The sequence below is a fragment of the Phaethon aethereus genome, assembly GCF_964289735.1.
Source record: "Phaethon aethereus genome assembly, chromosome: 1".
Lineage (NCBI taxonomy): Eukaryota > Metazoa > Chordata > Aves > Phaethontiformes > Phaethontidae > Phaethon > Phaethon aethereus.
In genome coordinates, this window is record NC_138575.1 from 29,007,786 (window position 1) to 29,031,216 (window position 23,431).

General features: G+C 39.5%; 1 protein-coding gene across 1 annotated transcript; it reads right to left on the minus strand.

Annotated features, from left to right (window-relative positions):
• Window positions 1-6,108: 6,108 nt before the first annotated feature.
• TES (testin LIM domain protein) lies at window positions 6,109-19,967 on the minus strand (the record flags this gene model as incomplete). Its single annotated transcript, XM_082006754.1, has 6 exons — window positions 6,109-6,300; window positions 7,505-7,663; window positions 8,229-8,444; window positions 10,562-10,897; window positions 12,052-12,304; window positions 19,882-19,967. The coding sequence occupies 6 exons, from the start codon at window positions 19,965-19,967 to the stop codon at window positions 6,109-6,111; spliced, it is 1,242 nt and encodes a 413-aa protein (XP_081862880.1).
• Window positions 19,968-23,431: the final 3,464 nt, after the last annotated feature.

Here is a 23,431-nt window from a genome sequence, read left to right on the forward strand (position 1 = left end):
ATTTTTTGTGATTTAAGCAGTGAACACAGGGTGGCAATGTACAATCTGAGCCCAGTCCTGGCTCAGACTCTTTTGTTCCCTAAAGCTCCTTTATCCATCGTTCTGTTAATAAAGACATTGAAAAAATGAATGTGTTATTTTCAGTACTTTGAATTTTTTTTTTCTCTCCACTTCTCCTGGATTGTTGATGATCTTCAGATTGATTGTTTTCCATTTAACACCTGGGACCTCTTTGGCAGTACACCTAATTCTATTACTTACCATTCTCAAGCCTTATAGTTAATTAATAAACTCAATTAATTTACTTATTTACTGAAGGATTGAGTAAAGGCAGACTCAGTATAGACTTTTTTGGCCTTAGCACTTTGAAGCAATAGGGTAGTAGATGCAATACATGAACGTAGATGATCAGTTACAGCCTTTGTAAGTGTAGAGAGTCTCCAGCTTTATACCATTTGCAAGACAAAAATCACCGAAATCTAGTTCTGTGTGATCCTACTCACTGCTGACTGCCAATGACACAGCGTTACAATTTTAATAGCATATTTCAGCTAACGTTCAAAATGAGGTATTGGCTGCCTCATGTGTAGTTTAGGTTGACTATGACATTCTTAATTGCCGTGGCCTACCTCCAACAGCTGGCGTGAAGAGTACCTGCCCGGAGGTGACACTACAGCTTGATAGATGGGACATTCTCCCAGAAGGTGTGAGGCAGAATTTGCAGCTGAAACGCTTGAGGACAACCTTGAATCCAGACTTGCCACTTCTGGAAGCAAATGCTTCACTCATTCAGAGATACAAAAGAAGGCGAACATACCTCCCCTGTGTTTCACACAGAAAACTACAATTAAAACAATGTTTGTGCTTGAGGGATTATGGCAGGTATGTGGGCAGCAGGCCTTACACCAGCAGCTGGAGCGGGTTCCTGTCAGTTCTAGGATAAAACAGGGCACTCTCCTGACACATGAAGAGGTGTGGAGGCCTAACAAAAGGTTTTCTATTGGCCTGTCACATCCGTTTCCACCACACCCAAAAGCATTCATGTACATTGATGCGAATCAGACTGGAATCGTCTCTTATAGTGGTTTTGCTTGGGCTGGGAAAGAAGACAACCACATTGGCCTCAGTGGACTGCTCTTGTGGAGGTGATATTTATGATGGCTTTCCACTGAGATACAAGGTATGGGGCTCTGCTGTGGTGGGAGAGCACACCCAGGACCTGAGGACATCATACAGGAATTGCCAAATTTTTGGAGCAAGTCCCTGCCCTTGAAACACTGCAGCTTCATACAAGCTCCTTTCATCCTCTTCTTACAGGACAGCCATTGTGCCCCATTCCCTTGGAGGGCCTGCTGCTATTTGAATTGCTGACCCTTTCCTGGACTGCCAACCTCCTCTTTGCCACCCGTTGCTCGCTCTAGCATCCCGAACCCACGCTACACTTGGCAGAGGTTGTTGAACCAAGCGTTACCATCCTGCCACCCCTTCCTCACCAGTTCTTCTGGGAACAGATGGTTTAGAGCTTCCAAGCACCTCAAATTAGCCCTGAATGTAAATAGTTTTGTGCTACTGATTATTACTTCAAAGACAGATAACTTTGCTTCACACCAATCAACTGTGGTCCTTAATGCTCAAAACCTAGGATTCTGCAGGAAAAGGGGAAGTTGCTGTGTTGATTGCTCATTAGCACATATTAAGAGACACAGATGTCAGATCTCCAGAGGTAAAACATACAAGTAAAAAGCTGTTCAAAATATGTTTTTCTTTCTAGTATATGTACAACCATAATAAATTTGAGATGAAATCCTAATCTCAATAAAAGTTACAGGTTATTGCTACCATGTATAAATATCTGTTACTAATTCAAAGATTTATTTATTTTCAAACTTTTTAAGTTTTTGCAAACTCTTGACCAGCCTGGACTTTACAGACCTGCAGGATAACTCTTCCTTAAATAAAAGGCAGTATTGGATTTTGACTATATAATGGTAGTAGCAGTCTCATGAGATCCAAAGCTAACTGTGTCTGTATGCTAAGTTGTCCTCCAAAATACCATCCTATATAGAACTGACTCAGCCTTGACTTTACCTCTTCCCAGAGAAGGGAAATGCTTTGCCTGGAGTTCAGTATGGAATGAAAAAAAAAATAAAGAAAACCCATTCTTTGTTCCGTAAGAGCTACAATGGCATTACTACTTTGTCTTCATCCAGCCTCTAAAAGACTCCAGTTAATACACTAATGACATTTGCAATGATACACACAAGTAAGTTTTACTATATGAAGTGGTTAAGAAAAAAATGTAAGCATGCTAGGAGTTTATCACATCTCTTAACATAAGAGATGCATAAACATCCATCTCTTGAAAAGCAGCAGGAGTTATGCATGCTCAGTGCCACAGACCTTTGCGCTCAGGGCAGGGAAGAGGCTGCATTGCAATGCTTGTACAATGGGCCTCCTGGGTGCCTGAGCTCTGTGGTCAACCAAGAGGTAATACCTAGATGCTCCAGCCAAGGTTATCAACAGGTTAAGCGAAGCAGCATTTACCAATAAACTCAATGGCATTGCACCTTGTCTGTAACTTTTGGGCCCTAAGCAAATTTTAATGCTTCAGGGAGTGTTAGCAGCATAAATGGACAAAAACCTGGAAATTGTAGGGGTTCTTTGGAAAGGCTGACTGCTGCTGCCATATGAAAAAGGAAAAACAGGTTCCCAGGTGTCCTGATTAGATCAGTGACAAGACAGTCTCTTTGGTGCCCTCAGCTGCACCTTTGGTGCTTAAGCTGCAACCCACTTTTGTTTAACTCCTATTAAGTTGTTCTACTGTATAACCCAAGACAGCCAGTTGCTAAAAACACAACCCCACTCTCAAAATCTCAGACTTTGAGTCATAACAACCTACTTTGTCACAGTAACTACATAAAACACAACACAGAACACAAAGCTAGGACAGGCAGAAAGTTACATCCCAAAGGTAAATTTGGGCTTTGCCTTCTCACACATGCCACTAGTGACAAGGCTAAACTTGTCTTCTGCTGTGAATCTTTGACTTCATTTGGTGCTTAACACGTGAGAAGTTAACATCAAATATGTCACTCTGGCAGTGGCATGATAAACAGAGCTGGGTAAGTGCCTCTTCAGGCTGTTTCTTGCAGCTAATTATTTCTGAAGAGTATGTTGTTATAACGAGTGCTTATATGGCTTTCTTACCAACAAAGTTCTAATCTTAAGCCTAGAACTTCAACTTTCATACTTTCAAGTTCAAAATCTCATCTGCAAAGCATGTACTTATTACTGAAGTATGCAAAAGCTTCCAGCTTCTATTCTTAGCTTACAAGATAAATAGATCCAAAGGGACCTCCATGATAAAATAGCCAAAAAATACAAGAGGGGGGAAAAAACTCAACACTTAACTGCCAATTTTTTTATTATGGCAGTGACAACAAAATCTCCTTAGTGCTTGTTTTCAAGCTCCAGTATGTTGACATATCTTTCAGCTAACATGGAAAGCGTTATCTTCAGGAACATGAATTCCTTCCTAGCTCATTACAAGAGCTGTTTAGCACTCCTAATCATCTCCTGATCTATTGTGGTCTGCTGTGTATCTTTGTTTCCCCTCTGTGTCATCTACACATTATGCTTGACCTTCCTATGATATGATCCTTTTCAATTACTGCATGGACAAAGATTAAACTTTGGCTACCCCGCAGCAGAAACACCTAGATGCATCAGGTTCCAGGGAAAAGAGCCAGAAGGGATGAAACAGGCAAGGGAGGATTTTCAAGAAGTGAGCTAGCTAAAGACAGCATGCTTCAGAAGAGGCCTGGAAACAGGTAGTCCCAGAAGATGATGTTCTATTGAGATGTTTGGTTTGACATGAATTTCCTTACTCATTCCATCAAGACAGAATTGCTAAGTCCTGAGGTAGTGCCTGCTCCTTCTTTTTAAGTGAGAGTTACAGAATAATAAAGTTTAATAAACAAAACCACACTGAACAAGACTTAAAGTGAAAAGCAAGACTGCCATCAGTGCAAGCAATCACATGAAGGAGAAATAATGCTGTTAATGGGGCAGCGAGGGAGGGGCAGGGAAAGTTGCACAACAGCTTTTCACAAAGTTCTTTATAAAGATCATCTGCATCTTCTAGAATAGATGTTAGCAAGTGGGTGGGGACAGAAGCACTCAAGACAAGCAAAATAGACACTATTAAGCCATTCTTATATATAGTCATTAAATAAGACCATATCACACTCCCCTAAACAGCATTCTCACAGCCTGTCCTGCTACAGATTAAGGAGCACTTAACATGGAAAAATGTAAATACCTTCTCTTACTGAGGCATCCTGGTTTTCCTTAGTTTAAAACTGCAAATCTGGCAAGAAAACAGCCCCATTAGTACGAGCTGAAAGACACACACTTCTTCGTACCTCCTGAGGATCCTTGAGAAAAGCTAAACAGGCTTCTAGAACACAGACCTAAAGTTTACATCTCAATTTAGACGAAGTACGTATCTCACATCAATGTCTTATTTTTGCAGTGCTCAAAGAACCACAATGCACTTGATTTTCTCAGCACATTAGCTCACCTGTGTGATTAAAGCTTCCCTTGCCATGTCTTAAAAGATAAAGGCCATAGTTTATGTGAACAAAAGGTAAATTCACACTAAGTTCTGAAGTTGTGTATTTGTTGGAACAAGACTGTTTTGTACCTATAAGCACATCAACATTATTACACAAGACAGTAAGCACTTCACAATAATACAGGCCTTAAGTTTTCTGGAATTAATGTCCAAGCTAAAGAGAAGTATGGAAACATTTCCCCTCCTCTTTACCTCTCCTAAAGGGGATTCAACAAGAACAGAATTAATAGACAACTCAAGTGAGCAACACTAATTTTTATTTTTAAGTGTTACAATACAGCCACCATAAAACTTAAGAACAGAACATAAGACTTGCATAGATTTTTTTTTTTAATTATTTAATTTAATTTTTTTTTTCAGACCAAAGACTCTCCATTTACTGTTTGGCATAAATACAGCTAACAAGTTTCACTGTAGATCCGTAATTCTTAAGAAAGAAAGAGACACACATACTTTGTTTATCTAGCGAGAAAAGCTAATGCACAGCTGTGATTTTTTTCAGTCAAATACTGGAAGTCTTCTGAGAAAGACTTCTTCATGCTTTGGTTAAGAACTTACAAATCAAAAGCCTAAGTAAGATCCTTTTTCAGAATTACATTCTTGGAAATACATACAGTATTGTGTACCATGTCCTTCTGATAGAAGGCACAATTTAGGAGAAGAACATTCATGAAAAAACAGAAGCCAGTTCTGAAGGATAAGTGACACCCACTAAATGTTGGCGGATTTTTTTTTTTTTTTTTAAATCTGGGCAAGACCTCCTCTTACAGTCTTCCCCTCCCAAAGTAACTTAAATATTCATAAAATAAAAATTTTCCAGGCATGAACGTTGTAAGACACAAAACATAAGCCAATGCAGTTTTCTACTGGTGCAGTTACTTTACAAACTAGATGTCAGAGTAGTCACCATCCCTCAAGAACCCAGGTGTCAACAAGCAAGTGATTATAGGCAACTTTTTTTAAGTTTCATTCTCCCTGCATACTTGAGGTCTAGTGAACAAAACCGTATGTGGCAGTAAAGCTGATTAATTTGTCTAAAGTGCTTGATGAAAGCAGGGAAATGATAAAAATGATAAGTTAGTGAAACCAAAAGTGGAAGAATTACATCTATCATACAAAACAAGAAAATTGGAGCATTTTCACATTCTCCTTTTCCATTAGACAAGACACAGCAAAGAGATCCTTCACAATGAAGGGATCCCTTAAAGTGTATATAATTCGTAACATATTTTTTCTTACATTTCCGGGATATAAGTCATTTGACGTAAGACTCAGGAACAATATTCCAAAAAGTATTATTATGGCTAAGAAATGAAGATTACATAGCAAGTTTTAGTAATTAAAAAGAAAATCTTTGGGAAAATGCTATTTAGTACTTCCAATAACTTTAAATGCTCAATACTATATATTTTACAGTAGAAATGCAAGAGCCTTTGGAATATAGCAATGTTTGGTTCGGCGCATGTCTTCTCTTAAGACACCATCTTTTTCTTACATTCCACTGAGCAAAAGACCATCCCTTCCACCGGCATGAACTTCTGGCCAATTAGACACTTGCTGCAACAGGAACACAAAAAGCATTCCTGCGTAGCGTGCCAGTTGAAGTTGTTGTATGACACACGCTGAACTTCTGGATCTATAGCATTATGACAGCCTTGGCAGATCTGTTTAGAAACAAAATGACACTTAAATGAAGCATACATATCACCTCCAAAAGTCCAAGAAAAGCTGTAATTCTTACATGTTTTTGGGAAAAGAGACACAGGTGTTAAAAGAAGCCTTTGAAAAAAGTCTCCACCTTTTGGTTTTCCTTTATTTTTAAAGCAGAATTTCCGATCAGAATGTAGCCAAGGACACAAAGTAAAATAATAAAATACACACAAGTTAGTTGCTGCTGGGATTAAAATTAGACAGTTATGATGGTTAGGATTTCCCAATGCCCAAATAATGATGAAAACTTGTCTTGCCAAACAGCACAGATCTTCATATATTAACCCATACATTTGAAGAGATTAGTTAGAAATCTTCCTGTGCCTTGGCAGCTGTAAAAGCAATGCCAAAGAATTAAAGGTTACTACAAAGTCTAGGATGTAATTCATCTTAAAATCTAGTTATCAAAGATTATCGTTTAGATCTCAAGGAAGTTAGTGTTTTAAGAGGGAAAAAAAAAAAGCTTTTCCAAAAGGTAATTCCTCACACTTACCCGAGAAGATTATTAACTGTCAGCTAAAGATAATAGTTTTTACCTCCATTAACTATGTAATCAGTCTGGTGACGCACATTAGACTGAACTGCCAGCTAATAGCTAGTTAATTGGTAGATATGAACAGACCATCATCTCAGACTTCCTAGCATAACTAGGAATCAAGAACTACCATCCCTTCCCAAACTTCTAGCTTTATCCTGTCAGTCACCCTCCTTTGTATTTCTAACCACATGAGTTATAAAGTAAGAGTACCTAAATTGCAGTTGCTACTACAGGCTTTTAGCAGACCAGCTGAAGTTGACTCCCACTGGTCACACTGAACTATGGTTAACACGAACTAAACATTTAGCAGCATTACTCACCTTCACCTACTTTACTCCTGTTACAAAATCCTGCTTCACCACTGACAAAATTAAAGGCATTTTCAGAACAGCCTCCCCCTCCACCAGTGGCTTTTCTTCAAGTTTATGAGTTGACAAAATACTTGTCTGCTTTTAATTTTTTTTTTTTTCAGAAGGGAAAAAGATTATTAACTTGAGCCTAAACTTGCATTCAATTTATACTCTTCAGATACTCCCACACTGGGAGAAAGTAAGAATTTCAAGCTCCATCGATGTACGTTGCCTTCCCTCACAGCACCAACGCGTCTGTAAGGATCTTACCGCAGCATGGTTCTTCACATAGCACGGTTTGCAGACTGGCTTGTCATTCACCATTACATAGATTTCTCCAGCCAAAACGCAATCACAGTCAAAACAGCAGAAGTGTTTCAGATGCCAGTTTTGACCTTCTGCTTGAGTATATTCATTGCTGAATATCAGCTATAAGCAAGATACAAACAAATATTCAAATATGCATTTGAATAGCATTTCTTTTGCTTAAAGCTAGTCTCAAGATGTTTTAGTAATTTCCAAGGAACTCCTGGTGATTCCACCATTTCAAATGATTTCAACAACAAAACCAAATAAATTCACTTGTTTGGTTCCCAAAAGCCTCCATTTCATTTATTAAGAGCCAATAGATGCCAAAGACACCAGTCAGGCTGTTCTCTGGATGCTGCACAACGTGTAATTTAGTGAGGCACTCCCCCTAGTGCCCTTCATGAGGAAATAACTGCATAATTGAGACTTCGTAGAAGAATCTGCACTCATGTATTACATCCTATGTCCCTGTCGGCCACAGAAAATCCCCGCCAAATCCAAAGCAAACTATGGATCTTCCTGAACGTGGAGTGTCCATATCGGTTTCAGTTTCTTGCAACTATCACCAGCTAAAACTGGTGAAGGCTCATAATCTCCTTGGACTGAAATATTTTACTGAAAATCATATTCACTTCTCAGGGGAGCAAACTTGTGTGCTAAACCAAAGGACTAGGCTATTCCCTACCTCATCACATCCAGCGCAGCGGGGCTTTTCACTGTCACAGTAATGTCTTCCACAGTACAGGTTACCGTTCTTCCAGAAATAGATCATGTCTACTAGAAGTTCACTGCAGGTACAACAGACAAAACAAGCTGGGTGCCACAATTTGTCATATCCAGCACGTTCTGCATAGACGGCTGGGTCACCTTCTTTCATGTTCAGTTTGCAGCAATAGCAGGACTGGAAAGAGATTATTACACAGTTAAATAAGTCTTTTAAGAGGTACATTTATGGCAATTACATATTACTGACGTATTCAATAAATCCCCCTTCCCAGACTGAAATTAAAGCATTAGTTTACTCCCATGATCAGATAGTAGTGCGACATGATGCTACAGTACAGGTTTAACCAAGCAATTCAAGATGATGTACATTCTAGTGACATAGCACTAGTGCTACTTAAATGAATTACTGTATTTTGCCATATTCACAGTCTTGCAACTGCAGTCCAGTTCTTAAAAAAAATACCACCACAATTAAAATTTATGTTATGGTCTATGAGCCTTGCATACTCAAGAACAAGGAGGGAATAATAAGGAGCCTCCAAAGCTAACTGACTAGACTATGACAAGAACACATAACAAGTAAATGGCTGTACTTAGAGGTCATGAGAAGATCAGGCCCTATCTGCATCACTAGTGAGAAAAAAATTGTGACTATTTCAAACTCATTCTGTTTAAAGCTGTATTCAAGGGATGCTAGTCACTCATGGATGTTGTCCAATAGTCTGTGATTAACAATCCTAGGATGGGGAGAACAATTATGGAAAAGAGACTACAAAGTTTATGAATACAGCTACACTACAAATAGTTCCAAAACGTTCATGGTCAGTCTCCTGCCCTATACCTGCTTACAGACAGGGTTTTGTCATCAAGTCAAAAAGCACAGGTGGTTTGTGTTACTGAAACAAATATTTTCATCTACAGTTTAATCACTAGTTTGGCATTTCCTTCACTCCAGTTGCTCTGTGGACTGGGCTGAACATCTTGGGAAGGTTTTCTCTATGATTCACATCACTACAAGCCCAGCCACAAACAGCCTCAGTTTTCAGTTGTGTGTAGATATATACACATATATATTATGTTGTTTGCTTGTTTTTTTTTTTTTTTTAAAGTGTCTCATCTGTAAGGTATATTGATCAGATCTCCACACTTGTTTCAGACAAGCAATTTCAAAATTGACAGAGAGACACATCAAAAGGGGAGGAAGAACAGCTTGGAGCAGAATGAAAGGGGAAGCATAAATATATATGTACATAAAGCTTCCCCCCCCCCCCCCCATCTTTCTACTTTAGACCTCATACTCCAAGAAGAGTTAACTGGAAGGTTTAGTAGTTGTATGGACCCGGATTGGGGCAAGACAATTTACCAACCATTTGCAACATCCCCAGCATAGGTGGTTAAAATATGCACAAAGAAATTGGCTTATCTACAAGATGAAAATTTGCTGAATATCCTTTTTTCTCTTTTAAACATGGTGAAGTAGATTTTTTTTAACACAGAAGCAATTATTATTGGTATATTTACATGAATAGCGAAGACCTGTTGTTTTTGTTTTGTTGGTTTTTTTAAATCACGTTTAAAAGAATTGCAACGCATTCCTATAACAGAATCACTTGAAAAATTAATTATTTACCACAGCTACAGGAATACATGCTTTCAGAGTCAGTCTGAAAGACAACATACAAGAAAATCTGGAAAACAAAGATGCAGCACTAATGGATAGAAAAAAAAGAGTGTAGACAAGGATGGCAATTTTTCTGTAAGGTATTTAAGAGCTCTCCTCTGTATTGGTATCTTTTGAACTGTTAAAAAAAAGGTTGAGGTAATGCTACAGCATATAGCTGAGACTAAATCAGACCAAAAATACTTAAAACTAATATATCCAAGTCCTGATTATTTAGCACAAGGTAAATTCAGTACCTAACAATAGATAAGCAACTGAAATGTTCACTTACACTATTAAACACTCCTAAGCCTCTTTCTAAACCACTACACACAGTGATGAGATATGCCTGGCCTCAACAGTAGGATGTATACTCAGTGCTTGAGTAAGAAAACTTTGGAAGTGAAAACAGGTGTAATGTAAAAACAAAGCATCTTTGATACAATTACTGAAGAGGACAGAGTGCCTCCTGCCCTTGACTTTCACAATGTTCTCCAGTTCCCTTCTTTCTTTCCCTCCCCAGATTTTCCCTATTCCAAGTTAATAAACAAGTTAATTGGGTTAAAACAACTCAAGAGAGTACTCAAATGGTAATATACCTTCTTGTTTTATCTTTCCTTTCTTATACTTACATACTGAGATGCCTTCTGATCTGGGGACTTGTCCTCCATCGCTCCTACAGCAGCTGAGGTGCCTCTATCACCATTCTTCACATCATTCTTCTCAGTAGCTCTCATTTCCACCTCACCCGGGAGCTTGACATCTCCTACGCCAAGTGCCTCATTTTTGTACTTCTTCACAAATTGTTCCATCTGCTTCACTTCACTGGGGGAGAGCTCGTGGCATTTTGAAGGATCCTGATCATGAGCCGGCAGCTGCTTAGCCAACTGCTTCTTCCTGTACTGCGCGCCTTCCGAGCCAGCAACAGGCTGCTTCTCCTGTGGTAGCATCTGCATATACTGTCTAGCCTGAACCAGGAGGAATCGGATATCAGATGCCACCTCAACTATAGACCCATCCTCTTAAGCAAACACATGACTAAGATCATCTCTAGTGTTGTTAGCGACAGTCAAATTTGTCAAAAACAAGGCGCTCTCCATAAACATTAAGCTCCCAAAACACAGTAGATGGAGATAAAAATACAGCAGATGCATTAATTGGCTTCTTACCAGAGTAAGAGACAGGCTTTTTTAAGCATTTTGGAGAAGAGAGTTATTACTTCTCAGAGCAAACAACGATCAGCATTTACACAGCACCTTGTCTCTTGAAAGCTACCTAAAACTACTGATCATCAGTACAGCTTTAAAAAGTAGAAGTTTAAATAGCTTGCCTAGGGCACACTGCTCACTGCAGAAATAATTCTAGCTAAATAAAGCAAAAAAACTCCAGTTTTAATAAAGCAAGGACAAGCTTAAAGATCAAAGTGGTAACTGGGTATTAGTTGATTTAGATATACAAAGTTTGATTAATTCACTGAAAAAGGATATTTTGAGAGGTGGGTCAGAGATAACGTGATTCTGGCATGGAATTACTGTAGTACAGTAAATTAGCAATCAAAGTTTGAAAAGTGAAGCAAAATCCTCAGAAGGCTATCTACCATCTCATCTACTTCAGCTGAAAAACTTACTGGAAGAGCGCTCTTTTAGATGTCAACACTGACCTTGTTCTTACCATATACAGTAAAAGCTATATGCAAGACTGAGTGTTCCCCTTAACTTTAAACAATGACAAATTGTTGTAGAGTTGGGGTTTTTTTTTTGTTTGGGGTTTTTTCCCTCCCCTGCTTTTTAGCCCACACTCCATGGAAACTTTTCAAGTTTACTAAAAAAGGCAGGTTAGAGAAATTATACTCCAGGCACTTAACAGATAACTCTTAAACCTAACTATTAAAAAACACCTCATCTCCCCAGTTCAAGAAGTTCCATAGACAAGCATCCATATCTGCAAGATGACACAGGCAAGACTCATTAAGCGGACACCATATTTTCAGTTTTGATAAGGAAAAAAAGAAGAGGTACACACAGAATGACTACAAGAAACAAATTCAAATTTATCCTACTCTACTCCTGTATCTCCCATCAAATCCTGCCTTGAACATGAAGAAAAAGTGGGTTAGACTTACAAGTGTCTGATTCTGAACAGGAGGAGCCCACTCATAAGTCACAGTATTGATGGATATATTCTTCTTGGCTGGCACTGGATTAGTCAGTATCATTACATTGCGTTTATACATGGGAATGCCATCATTCTTCAGTTTTGCAATAAGGGTGGTGTATTTTGTATCTTCAAAGAGTTTCCCCACTTTCCGGTCTTCCTCATTGCTTGTGAGGACATCATGCTCTTCCTGGCCACACTTGCAGTTGCGGCATATTTTTCTGAAATTTATGGAAACAGAAAAAAAGTTAGAGTCTCAACTAAAAATTACACCTCACACCAGCTGCACACATAGTAACAACATCACTGGGAACCCAAAACCTTGTTTTCAGTGCTTTGATTAGGAAATATACAAGTTACTCTGCAACATGTCAAGCCTCTCTTGAGACTATTCTTTATTTCTCCCGTTGGGTTATTTACATTCTTTGTTCAGCGACTGTAGTCAGATTGGTATCAACTATAGTAATGCATTTTGAATATGATGCTACATCATTCCTTCAGTTACATCTCAGTACTGATCACACACATATATGTCCATTATCACCCACCTACCAGATTTATTATAGTTAGTCACCCATGAGTTAACATAAATGCATCTGTATGATCCCTCCAGCAATCATTTAGTTGTGCTTTTAGGTTTTTTTTCCCCCAGGTTCTCTTTATACACTCAAAATTACACACACTATACTGTTTTCTTCATATGCATTTCACTGTATGTATGATATTTGGTTATCACAGGGTTGCTATCAAGTGGAAACAAGTATTTCCTAGAAAGGAAAAAATGCATACTGCCATATATGCAGTATAATTGCACCAAGTTCTATTCAAAGTTCAGCATTTAAAAAAGATGAAAGAAAAGTGAAAGGCTTATATGGACAAAACCTTTCAAACAGCTCTGAACCAAGTCAGAGGTTCTCTGGCACATGCTGTACAGAGAATTTTCACAGCTAACATCCTTAAAAGGTAGAAGGCTTTACTTAGATATAACACATTTGAACTTCTTTGATTAAGGCAGATTAAATAACAAGTTATTACCTTAAGCATAATTAAACTATTTACACATAATAAACAGAACCTTGGATTAGACAAGCCAGCTTACCAAAACATTAAAGTGTGACCTAGCATTGCCCATTAAGCCTAAATGCTGTACTATACAACTCAAGCACTCACAACAATTTTTGCAAGATCTTCAGCATCAGTCTACATGGGTCCTTCACCTAGCTAATACTTAGATATTATTTAATATACTAATACCCTATCTTATATTTCATATACTAATATCATATCTCAGTCATATCTTCTTTGAGATCTAATAGTAGGTGACAGAATCAGACCTTACTTTTTGCAGGTTTAGTTTATTATTACATCATAACAATCATGCAGCTATATGCCTCACAGCACACATGCAACTGGAATTCAAGCATTTAGTCCATTTGAGCAACAGCTTACAGATACTTTCTTCACTTTTTCAACTTAAGTCTTCAGCAACAGTAAGCCCCAGTTTTAGTCTTGCCTCTTGACAGGATGTAATCTTATAACATTGGTGAACAAACAGACATTCTCGGGTAACCTGCAGACTCATGCAAATAAAATATAGTCTTAGCTGTCCAGAACTGCTCTGCTTGCAAAACAGAACTCAGTAAGAACAATTCATATGCTCATACTGCCTGTGTGGTCACAACAGCAGCATGACAGTTTATGCAGTTCTCCCCACTCTGTACAGCATCCAACTACAGTGAAGCAGCGTCGACAGCCTGCAGAGACCAGACCATTGCAAACAAGCTGTGGTGGAATTCTTCCCCTGAGACTTTCACAGTGCTGGAAAAGACAAGGGCACCTTATTTCTGCTCAAACTATGTCACAAAATTGCATATTTATTTTCTAGTAGTATTATCTCAGAATGCAGAACAGCTTTGAGATCTTGTTTCTCTTTCCAACTAGGAAAGCACCCCAACTCAATCGCTTTTATCATCCTCAGTCCCACCTTGAAGGCTTAACATGTTTCACTAATTTCAGAACCCTTGAGAGATCTTCTGTCATCCCGATAAATAGATGAACAGATATTTGCAAAGTGAAAGCATACAACTTGTCCTCAGGTCCTTCCTGGGTCCCACTGTGAAAACTGGCATCGAAGTACTGTGCTTTATACTTGCATTGAAAAGAATGAGATACTAATCTTCCCCCACCCCACACTTACTTAAAAAATTGACTGTATACATTTCAGTCCAATGTTATCTCCTTGCTCCTTCAAAATTAAGTGAATGACTCTTTGCCTACATAGATTTTGCAAGAAGCTGTTACAGGGACTATGTTACAGTGTAGTGGCCCTGGCATTAGAGCCTGTGGATAATTAAGTCTCCAAATGCAGGAGAAAACAATCCAGAAAGAATGTGGAGAATGGAGTCACAACTGACATCAGCATTTCTCAGCAAGTCAAAGGAAAATCCCTGAGACTGTTGCCATTTCCCCTGTTCCCCAAGACTCTCCTGGATCTCAGCCACATGAAGATGTCTATACACTGCTAACAGCCAAAAAAAAAGCTTCCTGTCCTGATTTATAAACCCTTTTCTTGAACAATTTCCGTTCCTAAGAGATATCCAGTTGACATTTACACACATAACTCTTCCTGTAGAATACTGTTTACAGCTTAGTCACACCTTCTTCCACTAAGGTGCCACATCAGAGGACCTCCATTTGAGGACATTCAGCAACATCCCTACTGAAAGGGGTATTAGGGACCTCCTGCTTATGTGTTCACAGCTCTCAGGACTTCACCAAATGCGAGAAGTGTTCCTCCAGTCAAATCTCAGCAATTTGGGAAGCTTTTCCCATTCAAAACATGGAAGGTAGGGATGAAGCTTCAAATTTGTGGAATTAGACGTTGCATATCACTGTAAAAGACATATTTAGTAGATTGTGTCTTGCTTCCAGCTCTCAGGTAGGTAGAAAGAAGGTGGTAAGCAGATTTCATCCTCTTTCCCAGGCTGGCAAATTCCTGTGTGCTGGATTTCTACTGACAGCAAGGATCAAAGACTTCTAGTTCCTTCCCCAAAACTAAATATCAATCAAACCTCCTACTTCCCTATGTGTTGGCGTATGGAGAGGAAGAATAATTCAGATCATGATTCTTCCTACCCTGGCTTTGCAGTGGCTCCTAGTGAGAGGTGGCAGCTGCAAACACAAAAGAGCCCTCAACAAAATTTCTGTCAAGTCTTGAGCCTTGTATCCTCCACACAAAGACTAACCTCTCCCCATGTTTCCTTCTGTTATGTTTTCTTGCTATTAATGCAGCTATAGTAATTGCAAGTGCTTTGCTCTGTGCCTTAGTACTTGCCTGACAGCCTTAGTATCAGAAAATGTTAAAGTCAACTTAAGTGCTCTCTACCTTCCAAGGGATTGTATCCATGCAGAGATGCCAGATGCTGAAAATGGTTGTTCCCAAGCTTAAGATGCTTGTCTCCAGAAGTTTTTTAATATCTTGGCAAGCCACACCGGAGACTATTACCACTTCCTGGTATATACATGACCAAGATAAATCATAACCTTCCCTCCTGGCTTTTAGCATCTTCCAACTCCTATCCCACAATTCCCTCTAGTGGGAAACACATTCCCTAAGAACAAGCATTTATCCAAGTAGCCATCTCTTACAGCCAGCCTGCCCTGGTAATTTTGCAGAAGCAGAATTCCTTCAGACTGCAAAACTAACAACTGAATCGAAAAGACCCTGTCTGCGGCTGCTACATTTGGATGGAAGCATTGATTCTAAAGACAATTTCAAAAGCAAAAACTATTAGCACACTCAGATAAAGCAGGTATTCATTGTTTAGTTACCATTGTAGACTGTAGCTCCCATTGTACTAATTTTGCATTCAGCTCACCACACTGAGGCTTTCAGAACTTCAAAATTTAGGAACAAATTTTACTAAGGGCTTACTTAAGGGTTTACCACCATTTCTGTACTAGCCTAAGTTTGCACCTACATAACCATCTCACACACTGTGCCAAGAATTATTGCACAAAGTGCTTAAAGAGCACTTGCTACCCCAGAAGAGGTATTTTCCAAATGCTCCCAGCATACAGAACAACAGTGTAGCAACTGTGTAAAACCATGCTACCAGACAGGTATACTTGGATTTTTCTCCCCACACACTTTCCCACCTGACTCCATGAAGGCAGAATTGAGGGTCTTTTGTGCAGAAATACACAGCGAAATTACACCTTCGCTCTTTGAGGTACACAAGAGTTTTCATGTATCAGATCAGGGAACAAGAATTACGTGATCCGCTGAAGCTCCTCAGCTCCACCCAGGAGAGGGCAGTGTCACCCTTACACAGGCCACAGCAAGGACTTCAGCCAGCCCATGCACTGCAAACACAGCTACTGCCTTACTTACTGCACTGGATCCAGCTGGCATGCAGGTACCTTTCTTCATAGTGCTCGTATGGCGCTGCCTCTTCAATTTGTGGCTAAAACAATATTGATAGCACTTGCCATTGCTGAGCAGTGCTTGCACAGTGTCAGGGCTTTCACTTTTTTTGGACTCTATCCCTACCTCAGCAACTAAGCTGGAGATGGGCAAGAAGCTGGAAGGGGGCACAGCCGACTCAAATCTGCCACAGGGATACTATATAACATGCAGTGTCATGCTCAGCAATAAGATGTGGTACAGGATGAAGGCAGCCGGGTTTCTGACTTCCAAACTGGCTACTGCTTGGAGACTGGCTGGGGATTGGTCTGCTGGTGGGAGGTGGTGACTGCCTTTGCATCACTTGGGTATTATTCCTCCTCCTTCCTTCACCCATTAAACCCACTTTATTTCAGCCCATGAGTTTTCTCACTTCTGTCATTCCTTTTCTCTCTCCCATCCCACTGTGAGGGGACAGGGAGCGAGCAGCTGCCTGGGTGCTTGGCTGCTGGCTAGGGTCAACCCACCACAGTTATTCTTCCCGACTTGCAACAGTTTCTCTAACGACAATCCCTACTTCACCACACATCTTTTACAGATAAGAAATAGTGAAATTAATGACTAAGCTTGAACCACTCCTGATCACTCATGTTATAAAGACTATATTCTCTCCACTTCTGCTACAGTTTGCGTCTACTTAAAATGGAGTTTCAGATTTTAAGGCTATCGTGACTAAGCGAACAGGTAATCAGGATCCATCCCTTTCTGTTCAAGTGATGGACTCCCAAAATCTTTGTATCAAGCAAAGCATACATTAATATATTTTTTCTTTTGAAAGCTGTTTACACAAGACTGCTTTCACACTTCAGATTCACACCCTTCCTGTCCCCAGTAGCAGAAGAAGAAACAGATGTTTTCTGACTGTTGTGGTTTAGCCCAGCCAGCAACTAAGCACCACACAGCCACTCGCTCACTCCCCCCTCACCCAGTGGGATAGGGGAGAGAATTGGGAAAAAACTCGTGGGTTGAGATAAAAACAGTTTAATAGGACAGAAAGAGAGAAGGAAACAACGATGATAACAATACCAACAGAGGACTGTACAAGAACAAGTGATGCCCAATACAGCAATTGCTCACCACCCGGCGATCGATAGCCTGTCCCCCAGCAGCCATTTCCACCCCCTGGCCAACTCCAGTTTATGTACTGGGCATGACGTCGTATGGTAGGGAATATCTCTTTGGCCAGTCTGGGTCAGCTGTCCCGGCTGTGTCCCCTCCCAGCTCCCCGTGCACCCCCAGCCTGCTCGCTGCAGCCCAGCACGAGGAGCTGGACTGTCCTTGACTGCTCAGCAACAACCCAAAACATCAGCACATTATCGAACAGTTTCTCATCCCAAATCCAAAGCATAGCCTCACACTAGCTTCTGTGAAGAAAACCAGCTCTATCCTGGCTGAAACCAGGACACTAACCCATTCTTGAATTGCCTCTGAAATAGTTGAAAAGTTAACCACTGAGGCATGTGCCACATTTATCTGACACCTACAAGATCCTTCTCAGACTACTTCCAGCCACCTTATTTATCTGGTCTATCCTGTGTAAATTAGATTACCAAATTAAACCTTAATCTTAACTAAACAGCCACTATTTTTATGTCTTTCTTACTTGCTATTTAATACACTGCTCTTGCTTTCTAGGACAGCCAGTACTCTGACCTCTGACAAGCTGCATGTTTGGGACCTGGCACAATGAGTCCTAACCACAGGAGCACAGTGAAATGTATATGAACACACACAAACACCTCCAAATACACACAGAGAAACAGACACATTCTAGCTTGGTAAACATGCTATTACATTACTAAATAACTTTAAACATTTTATATCTTTTTATCCCAAATTCTTCCCTGTTGAAGAATAAGATAGGAATTACAAGGTCTCTTAATAACAGGAATTAAGAAGAAGAGGACAACAAGGACAAGTTGAGAAAGTTAACTGGCATAGTCTTTTTTCTCCCCTGCTTTGATTTCCCCATTTATCACACTGGCTCTAAACAAAAATCTTTCCAGCAGGAATTGACATAATTTCTCATCTAATCACAGATAAACAACACTACTTACTCTTGCAAAATTTTTTTTCCTGTTTTACCCATTTGCCTACACACACTGTGTTCTATTTCTCCATTTTCTCTATACAAGTCCCCTCCAAATCCAAATGTGCATTGAAAAAAAAAAAGTCTTTCCATAAGTTTCTTCTATCTTTAGATGATCATCTTTATTAGTGTATTACCACTTTTTGATCCATGTCCTTATTTGTCGGTTGTTTCTAGAGTTATATATTACAGATACATAACTGAGAAGCTACATCCTCATCAACTTATAGCAAGTTTTTGCTGTGGTCTGTTTCTCTGATTATTTTTTAATTTCAGTCTTAGCTACAGTCAAATACTTAAAGATATGAAATCTCCTAGGCCTTATCTGCACCTGATGCTACTCTGGCTGGGATGTAAATAGTACCGTAAACCCCATGAAATAAAACCCTACTGCAGACAGTTATGACTATAGCTAAATAGCATTGGTGAAATGCAATCACTTTCATTTCTAGTATGTACTAGTGCTACTAATAGTCATTTCTTTATGTCCTGTGCAGGCTGCTCCCTTTAAAACTTTTAATACATCAGAATCACTAAGCTATATCTTAAAGCATATCCAGTATAATCAATGAACTAAGGTAGCTAGACATATACATTAAGGTTTCAGTAAGACAATAAAAGTCTTACTGGAATACAAAATTTCTGCAGAAGTAATAGCATAGACTACAGCATTGCCTATTTACTATAACTATCATCATCTCTTACTAACTTAGGAAAAGTGCACCATCCAAGGCCAAGTACTATCTAACTTACTTGAATTATGACACCTCTTCCCCCTCCAAGTAATTTGTAGATACATACAAAAGTTTCAACATCTTTTCAACGTAGACAAGATAATTTTACCTAAAAACCTCAGATCAAAGTGTATGCATTTGGTTAGGAGCTGAGAAAGTACTTTATTACTGAGATAAAGCACACTTCTTCCCTGTCATCTCTCCTACTGTAGAGATAGAGATGTTTTTACAAACCTACTTGAACTGTTTATTAAGCTAAAGCAAATGCTCCAGAAGTGCTACCATTGACTTCAGTGCAGATGAAATGTATATTCATAAGTGTTTATACACTTAGACACCCTGTTGTAATGCAGCTGAAAAGCCCTGGCCCTGAACAGACACAGCTTCTTTAAAGCATGTGAATAGTGTAATTGAAAGAGAGAACAACAGCATTCAGTTACACATTTGCATACAACGTGCCAAGATCCACAGTGCTGAGTCACAGCTTGAGAGACATCTGGTGTCACTTACCTCCAGAAATGAAGCTCAAATCCTTCACACTTATCCTTGCATTTTAAGCAGGGGGCACCAAATCCTTGCTCATGGCCCAAGCCCATCTGTGGTCAGAGTAAGAAGCAAACTAGAGTCAGCTGCAAGAAATATGCTGCACGAATGATCTTACTGCTGCCTTTACAATCTGCAATCCACAACTAAAGCAAAAGATTAAGCATTTTACAAAGCTTACATCAGGACAATGTTTTATGGTCCCCTCACCTTCCTATTGTACCTACATAAGTGACAGTGTTTGCACAAGCCTGGTCATAGGGTTGAGCTAGCAGGCAGAAAGTTAGCCTTAGCCAAAACCAAGTATTTTTCTGGTGACTTGTCTCCCCAGCCCACCTCACTCTGCAAGTTCCACACAAGGGAGGAAGCAGGTTCTTTGCAGCCCTGACTTAGGTCTGTGGCTGTAAAAATCACAGAGAGCAAGGCCACAAGACCTCAAGTCAAAAGACATTTAATCCAGCTGTTAGGGCAAGCAGCATGACTTGGCAAAATACAGGAGATCGAGAAATAAACAAATCCCACATTTATAAGTACTAACGTGGGCATCCGAGAGGATTAAATAAAACACGTGATTAGTCTAATACCCCTGAGTATATTTGAAACTACTCCGATAGCAACTGAGAGCAGAACATACCCATTACAATTATATTTCAACTGGACTAATACCAGTTTACCTTCCAAGGAGAAAGGGAAACAGCACAGTTAGCAAAAGCAATGACCATAAGTAATATACAAAGGGTTTCACAGTGAAAAGATTCAAAGGGCAGATGACCAATTCATAGTGTAGAGGAAACATGAGAATACAAAAACCAGTGCAGAGTAAAGGTCAGGTGTTCACACAATATATCAACACATCAGCAGATATTAACTGAGTAACAGCCACTGGAAGTTAGAGGTGAAAAATAGACACCAAGCACCATAACTTCTGCAATCATGTAACACAGTAAACTTAAAATGCCTCATTCCAGCTCTTTAAACCTTTGGGGAATGTCACTCAAATCAGACAGATGAAGGACCATGGATCTGTGGTTGTGGTTGGGTGTGCAGGCTCATGACCCACAGGAAGAGGGGAACACACCTCCACACTCCCACCCACTGCTCCAACAGCATGAGGAGCACTCCCAGTTAGCTGTGGGTAGATGCAAGGGGAAGATTGATAATCATGAGGGAGACGCCTCATCTCCAGTTTGGTTTTCACCATGAATAAGAAGTGAGCTAGAGCTGACAAGTTCTGGTACTAAGATTAGTTTTGGCAACAATAATACAATGCCAGGATTAATTAGATGTAGCGATACAGTTTTATTATCAAGAAGTTTGCAATTTAGTCTGAGAAGTCATACTACTATTGTTGTATGTACAAGGATATAAACAGCTCAACTTTCAACTTGTTTCTGTCCAAAATTAAGGAACAGATTATTCACAAAACACTTGCTCAACACAGAACACATAAGATGCAGGGAAGACCATGTTTTCAGTTATTTTATAATTTGAAGGATCACTGTGTCCATAGTCATTAGACATCCCCGAGGAAATTACAAAACCTTCCTGCAGATTATGGTCTATTTAGGAAGAAAAGATACTTTGGCAGCTATTAAGCTACTACTTGCAACTACAGGGATGGATGGAGGGGTATGAAGTTATTTCTTTCTTCTTTCCTTATCTGGAAGAAGAAATACAAACCTGCTGTGATTTTGGTGACATCTTTAACAGCCTAAGGGCTCAAGTAGTTTACATGCTACAGGCACTAACCTGAAGCCAGACCAGTAGACATCTAAAATAAACATACCTTTAAAGATTAAGTTCTTCCATCAACTACATTTTTGTTTGTGTTAGAATTATAAAGCTAATAGGTTAACACATGTTTGTCTCCACTGAAGATGGGTGTATACACATTGTACATTAGAAAACAACTAAGTGCTCTTGTCAAGTGACAAAGGAACAGAACAAAATGTTGGCCAGGATGTTCTCTAAAGACAAAGAGGAAGCTAAAGCAACACAAAATAATAAGGTCTTTCCCAGGACAGGTTCTTTTTGTTTGAGGTTTGTTGCTTTTTAAAATAATTTAAGGGTTTTTTTTTTTAAAGCTAAAAATACCTCTCCAGAAGCAAATTAAGGAGAGGAAATATGTGCTAAACACTTCACCCAAAACATACTCCCTCCCCAGACTAAACTGGCAACAACCAGCCAGCCTACTTGCATCTTCACAACCAGCAGTCTCAGTCGAGATTCTTCCAGGAATAAAGAGCACATCATTAAACAAATGCTTAAGCAGCTTGAGACAAATACACTGAATCAGCAAACAAGACAGACTTGTTCCGAAATGTATTTCTCAGTTTGCCATGAGAAAAAAAAAGGGAATGACCCTTCTATATGTGATATCTGGTTACCTTATGGAAAAGGTTTAGCTTGAAACTAAGGAGCACATTGAAAACCAATGTAGACACAGTTCCAGATAACTACACAGCCTCTACCTTTGTTCTGACAGAGAAACTATGTGGCCACTTGCCAAAAATAAAGATTTAAAATAAGAACAGCACACAATGCTTTTGAGTTTGACTCCACCAAAGTCAGTGCATCTCAAATATTTCTCCACAGTCCCGTAACAGGACCCCCCTTCAGTGGTAAGGAAGCATCAGCCTCAGAAATGACTACTGCTTCTTCAGCAGCCAATTCTGCTGTAATTTGGGAAATTCAGAGCACCTAAAGTTGCAGTGTACTTCTTCATTGCTGCTGCCTACATCTATTCCCCATGCCTTCTGACGAACATGGCCAGCTTCGTGCTGGAGCACCCAGAGATGCAGAGCAGGCTGAGCACACTCTGGAGCAGGAGGAAATGCATGCTTGAGACCAGGAGGGAATCCATTTTCCCCATAAATGGAGTTATGGGAGAAATGGCACAGATAGGTCAGCTGAAAGACTGCCAGAAGAAGGTTCCTGCCTGTCTACTGTCATTAATTTTCGTTTTACAGCAAAAGCTATCCAAACCCATCTGTTATTACTAACATACCTAATACAAATTTAAATAGTTTGAGTACAGAAGACAATACAAATATGACTGAGATCATGTGTTGCATGCTGCTTTTAAAATTAGATAGTCCTCAAGGGCAAAGAATTTTAAATGGCTACAGCTAAGTGACAATTAGTGAAAGACTGGAATCTAGGATCAAAAGCTGGCTGTCTTTACATTAAGAGGCCATGTGTCAAAGCTTACTGTCATCTTAAAAACCCAAATGGTCCTAGTCAAGTGTCTAATAGTTTGTTTCAGATTTGTAAGAGCAGTTGCTATGAAATAGTTTAAACCTGGCTATCAGAATGGTTTAGTCTTAAGTTTGTTGAGCATGACCAAGAATCAAAGTCTAACAAATCCTGTTTCTCCCTCCTATTAATTCAAACCCGCCAGCAAATGCTGAAGTCCTGCTTCACTGCAATTTTAGAATACTAATTTCAGGATTTGTATTTACGTAAATACAGCAGATTTCAGAGACATCAAGACAACATCAGACAACAGAACATATCC